General features: G+C 42.7%; 1 protein-coding gene across 2 annotated transcripts in view; it reads left to right on the plus strand.

The window, feature by feature from the left end:
• Nucleotides 1-561, plus strand: part of LOC126984016 (UDP-glycosyltransferase UGT5-like) — a 7,635-nt gene extending 7,074 nt beyond the window's left edge. For both annotated transcript variants that reach the window (XM_050837351.1, XM_050837352.1), the window contains exon 8: nt 137-561. In XM_050837351.1, the coding sequence (XP_050693308.1) occupies nt 137-416 (280 nt within the window). In that variant the 3' untranslated portion in view covers nt 417-561. The remainder of the gene's footprint in view (nt 1-136) is intronic.
• Nucleotides 562-9,733: the final 9,172 nt, after the last annotated feature.

Genomic DNA, 9,733 nt, shown 5'->3' on the forward strand with positions numbered 1-9,733 from the left:
TATTATAATGTCAGTTTTTGGCATGCATTTTTTAAAAATCACAAAATGATAAAATATGAAAGAAATCATTAGTGTAGTTAAGTAGAAGCAACGAGTGGTAGTGTTGATGGCTTCGTTATGTGTCGTCCTTGTTCAGGTACAAAGAGACCGTGTCGGCAATGTCGGCGTCCTTGAGGGATCAGCTGACGACGCCGCAGGAGCGCGCTGTCTTCTGGACGGAATACGTGATCCGCCACCGAGGGGCGCCGCAGCTGAGGTGCCCGGCCACCCAGCTGTCCTGGGTGGAGTTCCTGCTACTGGACGTGGTGGGCCTCCTGCTGCTGGCCCTGCTGGTGCTGCAGCTCCTCCTGCGACGCCTTCTTAGGAGAGTCTCCACCGTCGTCTTTGGCAGCAACGTTAAGATAAAGACACAATGATGGTACGGCAGGAAATACTGTGCATACTGCTGTTTCTAATGAATATAATATACAAGATGTTGCAAGGAGTCCACAAATCTACTTCATTCTTAAGTTCATCATGTTATACAATTTTGAGGTTTCTCATAAATCTATGTGCTGCATCTATTTTTATTTTATTTGTGATTATACATCCACGGCATTTTACAATGTTATTATTATTTTTTTCATTATTAATATAATAATAATAATAATAATAATAATTATTATTATTATTATTATTATTATTATTATTATTATTATTAATATTATTATTATCGTTATTATCATTATTATTATTATTAATATTATGTGATGAAACGGTCTGGGAGAGCGGATTGGGAACACTATAAGCTGCCTGTTCAACAGTCCCCAAACAGCTGAGACGCCAATAGAAAGAGAAAAAGAAAGAGAAAGCGATGAGAAAGAAGGAGAAAGAGGGCGGGGGGATTGCGATGAAGCAGAGATAAAAAAAAAGAGTGAAGGACCTGATTCTTCACCCACCAGGGAAGGGAGAGTGGTGACGCTCAGAAAGACCAGATACACGGCTTTGGCAGTGGGTCCAAATCTTCAATAGTGAAACCATTTGAAAGAGTCCAATTGAGAGTCGGCCAGTGTGGGTCAGCCCCGCCACACAGCTCTGCAACACTCCCAACACCTCTCGTTTCCTCTCATATGTCAGCTATTTACTTCCTTTATATGAATTTAATTAAATAATTGGATCATCCAATAAGGCTATATAGTGTTAAGATTGTTTCGTTTTTAGGATAATAACAAAGATTTTGTATAAATACCACAACACCTGACAACGGTGTATTCTAAACTTGTCATTGTGCTGACAGCCTGACCCTTACCCTGACCCAAGATCTAAATAGTCTTTCTTTAGATTTTCTTTCTTTTTTAACGGGTTATCAGATGTTTCACAAAGATAGAAAGGGAAGAAGGGGGGGTGGAGTTGCGCTATATATTAAAGACTCAGTTAAATGTTCTGTTAACGATTCAGTCAAAACTAATATCGATTCAGAATCAGTTTGGGTGGACGTTCACAAAGGGAAAGAAAAACTAACTCAAGGAGTTCTGTACAGGCCACCCAGCCTTAACAGGCAGGACAAGAGTATATTACTACAAGAGACTGGCAGGGCGAGCAGGAGTAAAAATGTCTGTGTAATGGGGGACTTTAATTATAGGAATATAGACTGGGAAGACTTAGTGGGTGACCTGGAAGCCGAGGATTTTCTTAAAGTTTTACAAGATAATTTTCTTAAGCAGGCACTTACTGAGCCTACCAGAGGAGATAACATTTTAGATTTAGTCCTAACTAATAACGGGAACTTGATACATGAGTTGGAGGTGGGCGGAGAGTTAGGAAATAGTGACCACAGAATGGTTCGTATTAGCCCAGATTGGGCGGTGACCCGCGAACCAAACCCAGTGTTGGTGCCAGCTTTTAGAAGAGCAAATTACGGGGGGCTTAAAAGACACCTTGAAGAGGTAAATTGGGAAGATTTAGGGATTCATGAGGGCCAGAACTGTGGGTTGGAGAGCCAGGAGAACCAGGTAAAAATAACCTACAACATATAATTTAGTTAGAGTAATAGTAGAGAGGCAGGGTCAGCATATACCCCAGCGAACACCTAAAAAAGAAAACAATGGCCCAAAGTGGATGACTCGTGGGCTAAAACACGGTATGTCGGTGTGTGCGGAGACTGCAGCAATGGCCTCTGTGTTTTACTTATTATTGCACTCACTGGAGAGCAAGAAGACAAGGAAATGCGTATGGGTGAGGTAGTTTATAGAAAGTTGAGCATTACAGAATTACTTAATTTTGGTGGAGCCGAGAATTAATGGAGCAGGGTTTAATTAACTAATAATTTTCTTGGAATGTCAACAATTGATTTTGAAGAACTATTACGAACGGTGGCTCCCAAAATACCACGAATCGATACAAGGCACAGAAAAGCCATTCCAGGTCCCATCAGCCTGCAGCTATAATCTGACAGGCGGAGATCCTTTTACGAGCCTCATTAACACCTTCGAAATGTCAAAGCTGAGTTTCCATACAAACTTTTCTGGTGTGGACGGTTCTGAGAAACAGTTGGGAAGCATTTAAGAATAAAATGTTGTTTTCCATACTGGATGGAAAACATAAGATATTTTTGCGCATTCGCGCGCGCGTATATGCGGGTGTGGGTGGGTGTCTGTGGGTGTGGGTGTGTATATATATATATATATATATATATATATATATATATATATATATATATATATATATATATTTATTTTTATTTATTATTATTTTTTTTGCGGCCTATTGTGCCGGTAGGATCCTGAGAGTCGGTCCAAGGCTTCTTTCCGGTGGGTCCTGATGGTCGGCCTAGCCCGTTCTGGCGCAGGCGAGTGTTTATAGTGGCGCCATCTTGCATTGGCTCATGCTGCCCTCCCAGAGCTCATCTTTGATCCTAGAATCTAGAGTCCGGGTTGATAGGTGGTTTTCTGGACAGCATGTGGGTAGTTTTAAGCCACTCGGCGGCGGCTGAAAAATCCCAGCTTGGTGGCACCGGGCGGGGATTGAACTCGCGTCCTCCTGAACACGGGGCCGTTACTCTGACTATATATATATATCTATATCTATATATATATATATATATATATATATATATATATATATATATATATATCTATATATAGTCACACACACATACACACACACCTATAATTAGCTAGATATTGAGGTATGTGAATGAATGATAATCATAATCATAATCCCTTTTCCCAGTGAATGAGGTGTGGGATATGTCTATCCCCGCACTCCTAAGGGAGGTCACTCCCAGTGGTCAAGGTGTGCCGGTGTGCCCCCCCCCTCTCTCTCTCTCTCTCTCTCTCTCTCTCTCTCTCTCTCTCTCTCTCTCTCTCTCTCTCTCTCTCTCTCTCTCTCTCTCTCATCCATAAATATATAACTGAAATTTGACGGAAATATAAAAGTGGTTTATACTTTACTATCAAGACATTGATATTGAAAATCACACACACACACACACACACACACACACACACACACACACACACACACACACACAGGAACGAGCGCGCACACATACACACTCACGAACACGAACACACCACACACACACACACACACACACACACACACACACACACACACACACACACACAGATCGACGCTAAAGAGCACTTGCTCATGTCGGGAGGGTACCTGCTGGCGATTACGAGTCCAACACTTGATCAGTCCGTGGTGAATTACACACATTCTCTCAATGTTTCTCAATTATTTCCTGAATGTATCCAAGTTGTTTCTCAACTGCTTCACGAAACACTTTGGAAACGTCTGGGATACATTGTTTTCATACAAAGATTCCTGGTGTGGACGCGTCTGAAGGAAGGGAGTTAATAAGAAAATAAAGAATGGTGAAACTCATCTCAGGGGCAGGTATGTCGAACTATCTAGATTAGTGAAGAAAAACACCAGGGTAGCAGAAAGGAACTATGAGATTAAGATAGCAATAGAGGCGAAAAGTAATCCTAAGGGTTTCTTTCAGATCTAAAGAACAAAAACAAGGGAGAAAATCGGACCGCTGAAAGCAAACACGGGCGAGCTAGTGGATAATTACGAAAATATGAACATATTGTTGAACGACTACTTCTCTTCAGTATTCACACAAGATGATCGAACGACTATTCCGGAAAGGGTTCAGGTGTATGAGGGCGGGGATGGCGACAAACTGTGGGATATAATCATCACCAGGCAGATAGTCCAGGATGAGACAGATAAGCTAAAGAAAAATAAGTCGCCAGGTCCTGACCATATATTTTCGCGGGGATTAAAGGAATGCAAGAAGGTACTCAGTGACCCATTAACCGACATCTTTAAGATGCCGGTAAATACTGGGTATGTGCCCAGCCTATGGAAAGTAGCAATTGTGACGCCGATTTTCAAAAAGAAGGACAGGTCAGCTGCTTCCAACTATTGCCCAACATCGGTAATAGGCAAGATGCTGGAGTCGATAATAGCCAGGAACATTCGGAGCATTTAGAGAAACAAAACTTAATTCACGACTCGCAGCATGGGTTCACGAAAGGTAGGTCATGCCCACCAATCTCTTGTCATTCTACAATAAAGTATATGAGGTGGTAAACAGAGATGAAAAATATGAAGTAATTTATCTTGATTTTAGTAAAGCGTTTGACAAAGTTCCTCACCACCGACGGTTGCTTAAATTACAGGCTCACGGAGTTTTTTTTTTTTTTTTTTTTTTTTTTTTACAGCAAAGGAGGCAGCTCAAGGGCACACACAAAAAAAAAAAAAATAAAGCCCGCTAATCGCTGCTCCCATAAAAGAATCAAAAGAGGTGGCCAAAAGCAAGGTCAAATTCGGGAGGAGAGGTGTCCTGATACCCTCCTCTTGAAAGAGTTCAAGTCATAGGCAGAAGGAAATACAGATGAAGGAAGATTGTTCCAGAGTTTACCAGCGTGAGAGATGAAAGAGTGAAGATGCTGGTTAACTCTTGCATAAGGGGTTTGGACAGTATAGGGATGAGCATGAGTAGAAAGTCGTGTGCAGCGGGGCCGCGGGAGGGGGGGGAGGCATGCAGTTAGCAAGTTCAGAAGAGCAGTCAGCGTGGAAATATCGATAGAAGATAGAAAGAGAGGCAACATCGCGGCGGAATTTAAGAGGTAGAAGACTATCAGTAGGAGGAGGAGAGCTGATGAGACGAAGACCCTTAGCCTCCACTCTGTCCAGAAGAGCTGTGTGGGTGGAGCCCCCCCACACGTGAGATGCACACTCCATACGAGGGAGGACAAGGCCCCTGTATATGGATAGCAACTGCGCCGGGGAGAAGAACTGGCGGAGACGATACAGAACGCCCAACCTCGAGGAAGCTGATTTAGCGAGAGAGGAGATATGAAGTTTCCAGTTGAGATTTTGAGTTAAGGATAGACCGAGGATGTTTAGTGTTGAAGAAGATGACAGCTGAGTGTTGTTGAAGAATAGGGGATAGGTGTTTGGAAGATTGTGTCGAGTTGATAGGTGGAGAAATTGAGTTTTTGAGGCATTGAAGGACACAAGGTTCCTTCTGCCCCAGTCGGAAATGATAGCAAGGTCTGAGGTTAAGCGTTCTGCAGCCTCCAGTCTGGAGTTGTGTACTTCCTGTTTTGATGGCCTTCTATTGAAAGAAGTTGAATAATGCAGAGTGGATTCGTCGGCATACGAGTGGACAGGACAGTTTGTTATGGAAAGAAGATCATTGATGAATAACAGGAAGAGAGTGGGTGATAGGACAGAGCCCTGTGGAACGCCACTGTTGATAGGTTTAGGGGAAGAGCAGTGACCGTCTACCACCGCAGAGATAGAACGGCCGGAAAGGAAACTGAAGATAAAGGAACAGAGAGAGGGATAGAATCCGAAAGAGGGCAGTTTAGAAAGTATAGACTGGTGCCAAACTCTATCGAAGGCTTTCGATATGTCTAGCGCAACAGAGAAAGTTTCACCGAAACTGCTAAGAGAGGATGACCAAGAGTCAGTTAAGAGAGCAAGAAGATCGCCAGTAGAACGCCCCTTGCGGAATCCATACTGGCGATCAGATAGAAGATTAGAAGTGGAAAGGTGCTTTTGAATCTTCCGGTTAGGATAGATTCAAAAGCTATAGATAGACATGAAAGTAAAGCTATTGGGCGGTAGTTTGAGGATTGGAGCGGTCACCCTTCTTAGGCAGGCTGTACAAAGGCATACTTCCAGCAGGAAGGAAAGATAGATGTTGATAGGCAGAGACGAAAGAGTTTGACCAGGCAGGGTGTCAGCACAGAAGCACAGTTTTTAAGGACAATAGGAGGCACTCCATCAGGTCCATAAGCCTTCTGAGAGTTGAGTCCAGAGAGGGCATAGAAAACATCATTAGGAAGAATCTTAATAACAGGCATAAAGGAGTCAGAGGGGGGATGAGTAGGAGGAATATGTCCAGAATCGTCCAAGGTGGAGTTCTTACAGAAAGTTTGAGCGAAGAGTTCAGCCTTAGAAACAGATGAGACGGCAGTGCTGCCGTCAGGGTTAAGGAGAGGAGGGAAAGAGGAAGAAGTGAAATTGGAAGAGATATTTTTGGCTAGATGCCAGAAGTCACGGGAAAAATTAGAAGAAGCAAGGTGTTGACATTTTCTATTTATAAAAGAAGTTTTGGTAAGTCGGAGAAAAGATTTGGCACGATTCCGGGCTGAAATGTATAGATCAAAGTTAGTGGGAGTTCGAAGGCTCTGGAACCTTTTGTGAGCTGCCTCTCTATCTTTAATAGCACGAGAACAAGCGTGATTAAACCAAGGCTTTTTAGCATGAGGAGAAGAGAAAGTACGTGGAATGTATGCCTCCATTCCAGAGACAATCACCTCTGGGATGCGCAGAGCACACACAGAGGGGTCTCTCTCCTGGAAGCAGTAATCATTCCACGGGAAATCGGAAAAGTACATCCTCAGGTCGTCCCACCGAGCTGAAGCAAAATGCCAGAAGCATCGCCTCCTCGGTGGGTCCAGAGGATGTACAGGAGCGATAGGACAGGATACAGAAATAAGGTTATGATCGGAGGAGCCCAACGGAGAGAAGAGTTTGACAGAGTAAGCAGAAGGATTAGAGGTAAGGAAGAGGTCTAGAATGTTGGGCCTGTCTCCAAGACGGTCGGGAATACGAGTAGGGTGCTGAACCAACTGCTCTAGGTCGTTGAGGAGAGCAAAGTTGTAGGCTTGTTCACCAGGCTGGTAAAGTTTTGAACTGGGTCAGGGCGTGGCTTACCAATAGGAAGCAAAGGGTGTAAATCAATAGTAAAAGATCTGATTGGGGCTGTGTTACGAGTGGGGTCCCACAAGGTTCGGTATTAGATCCACTTTTGTTCATCATTTATATCAGTGACTTAAATAAAGGTATTAGTAGTGATGTCAGTAAGTTTGCCGATGATACCAAGATGGGTTGAGTAATTGGGCCGGATCAGGACGCTAGTATTCCCCAGGATGAACTAAACAGATTGTATGACTGGGCTGAGAAATAGCGGATGGAATTTAATGTAGGGAAGTGCAATATATTGCTTAAATGACACTCCCAATAGCAGCTTGGTCTGGGTGCGAGAGGGATTTAGGGGTGTTAGTGAGGTCTGATCTCCGTCCAAGGGCACAATGCATTCAAGCTAGAAATCGAGCAAACAGGGTACTGGGATTCATTTCAAGGAGCGTAAACAACAGAAGCGCCGAAGTCTTTCTCAAACTATATTTAGCATTTGTTAGACCTCATCTTGATTATGCGGTTCAGTTCTGGTCACCTTACTATAGGATGGATATCAAATTGTTAGAATCGGTACAGAGAAGAATGACTAAGCTGATTTAGGGGTTAAGAAACTTGCCATACGAGGAAAGATTAAAACAATTAAACTTGCATTTTCTAGACAGGCGAAGGGTGCAAAGTGACTTTATAGAGGTTTGTAAATGGATGAAGGGCTTAAATAAAGGGGATATTAATAAGGTTCCGATGGTAAGAGAACCGGGTAAGACACGTAATAATGGGTTTAAACTGAAAAAAATCAGATTCAACAGGGAAATAGGCATAAATTGGTTAACTAAAAGAGTGGTAAATGAGTGGAATAGGCTGAACAGTCATGTGGTGAGTGCCAATACAATTGTCACATTCAAAAATAGATTAGATAAATTCATGGACAGTGGTATCAGGAGGGGTTAGATTCACAGGAGCTGCCTTGTACAGGCCTACCGGCCTCTTGCAGACTCCTACGTTCTTATGTTGTTATGCTCTTAGGTTCTTTAGATCCCTGACCCAAGCCACTAACGCAAGGCCACGGGCCCTCTACCTCTCCCTGCCTCTCCGCGCTCTCATGCTCCCGGAATTTTTTTTTAAACCAAAACAAAAATTCATACTTATAGAAAAGTGTCTCATCCATATGAAAACAAAATGTGTGTGTGTGTGGGGAGAGAGAGAGAGAGAGAGAGAGAGAGAGAGAGAGAGAGAGAGAGAGAGAGAGAGAGAGAGAGAGAGAGATGGGAGAATTAGGCGAAGAAGTGTAATAAAGAGAATCTAGGGAGGTAGGGAGTGAAATAATTTACCAGTATGTGAAGGATTCTGGGAGTGGCCTCTGTATGTATTATTTAATTATTTGTGAGATTTTCTTCCTTTGTACAAGTTGATCCACTTGCTCCTCCGTTTCTCATTTTCTTAATTCTATGGAATGTATGAAATCGAGCCTTAATATAGCCTACTTTTAATATAAGTTTTCTTTTAAGCACAGAGAGAGAGAGAGAGAGAGAGAGAGAGAGAGAGAGAGAGAGAGAGAGAGAGAGAGAGAGAGAGAGAGAGAGAGAGATTTACATAGATTTACACAGAAAATCAGACCACACAGACCCCATGGTCCAGACTAGTGAATCTGTCCTTAAACCTAAGTGGTTCTACATTAATCAGATGGATCCAAAACTTTGCATTTCTATTCTAGTTAATATTAAGTTGAAGGAAGTGTCGGTCGAGCTTGTATTTAAAGGAGTCAATAGTCTTACCTGGACCACTGAAGGAGGGAGCTTATTCCATTCTCGCACTACAACGTTGGTGAAGAAAAATTTGGTGTAGTCTGAATTTACTTGTCTACATTTAAGTTTTGTGCTATTATTCCTCGTTCACAAAGTGTCATCGATAATAAACAATTTTGATTTGTCCACATTCGTAAATCCATTAAGTTTTAAAACATTCGATCAGTTTTCCTCGGAGGCGACGTTTCTCAAGAGAGAACATGTTAAGGGTGGAAAGCTTCTCGTCGTAGGGCTTGTTGCGCAAGGAAGGGATCATTTTTGTTGCCCGACGTTGAACACCTTCTAATTTAGCAATGTCCTTTGCATGGTGGGGAGACCAAAACTGTACCGCATATTCCAAGGGGGGTCTGACTAGAATATTGTAGAGCGGAAGTATTACTTCTATATTTTTCAATAAAAAATTTATATTAATGAAGCCCAACATTCTGTTCGAGAGAGAGAGAGAGAGAGAGAGAGAGAGAGAGAGAGAGAGAGAGAGAGAGAGAGAGAGAGAGAGAGAGAGAGAGAATGATTACTAAGCACCTGCCGTTTCTTGTCACGTCGTCGATTGACCATTTCTTATCATCGCCGTGAACCCGGAAATAACCCAGATGCGGTCCATTTCCCTTGCCATTATCGTTACTTTGATCAAGAACATCAGATATGCTTGAACTGAGCAAGAAGACTTTGCGTCACAATCAAAATATAAATTTCGTCTATGCCACCGACAGACTCATAAC

Source organism: Eriocheir sinensis, chromosome 55, assembly GCF_024679095.1.
Source record: "Eriocheir sinensis breed Jianghai 21 chromosome 55, ASM2467909v1, whole genome shotgun sequence".
In the NCBI taxonomy this organism is placed as follows: Eukaryota; Metazoa; Arthropoda; class Malacostraca; order Decapoda; family Varunidae; genus Eriocheir; species Eriocheir sinensis.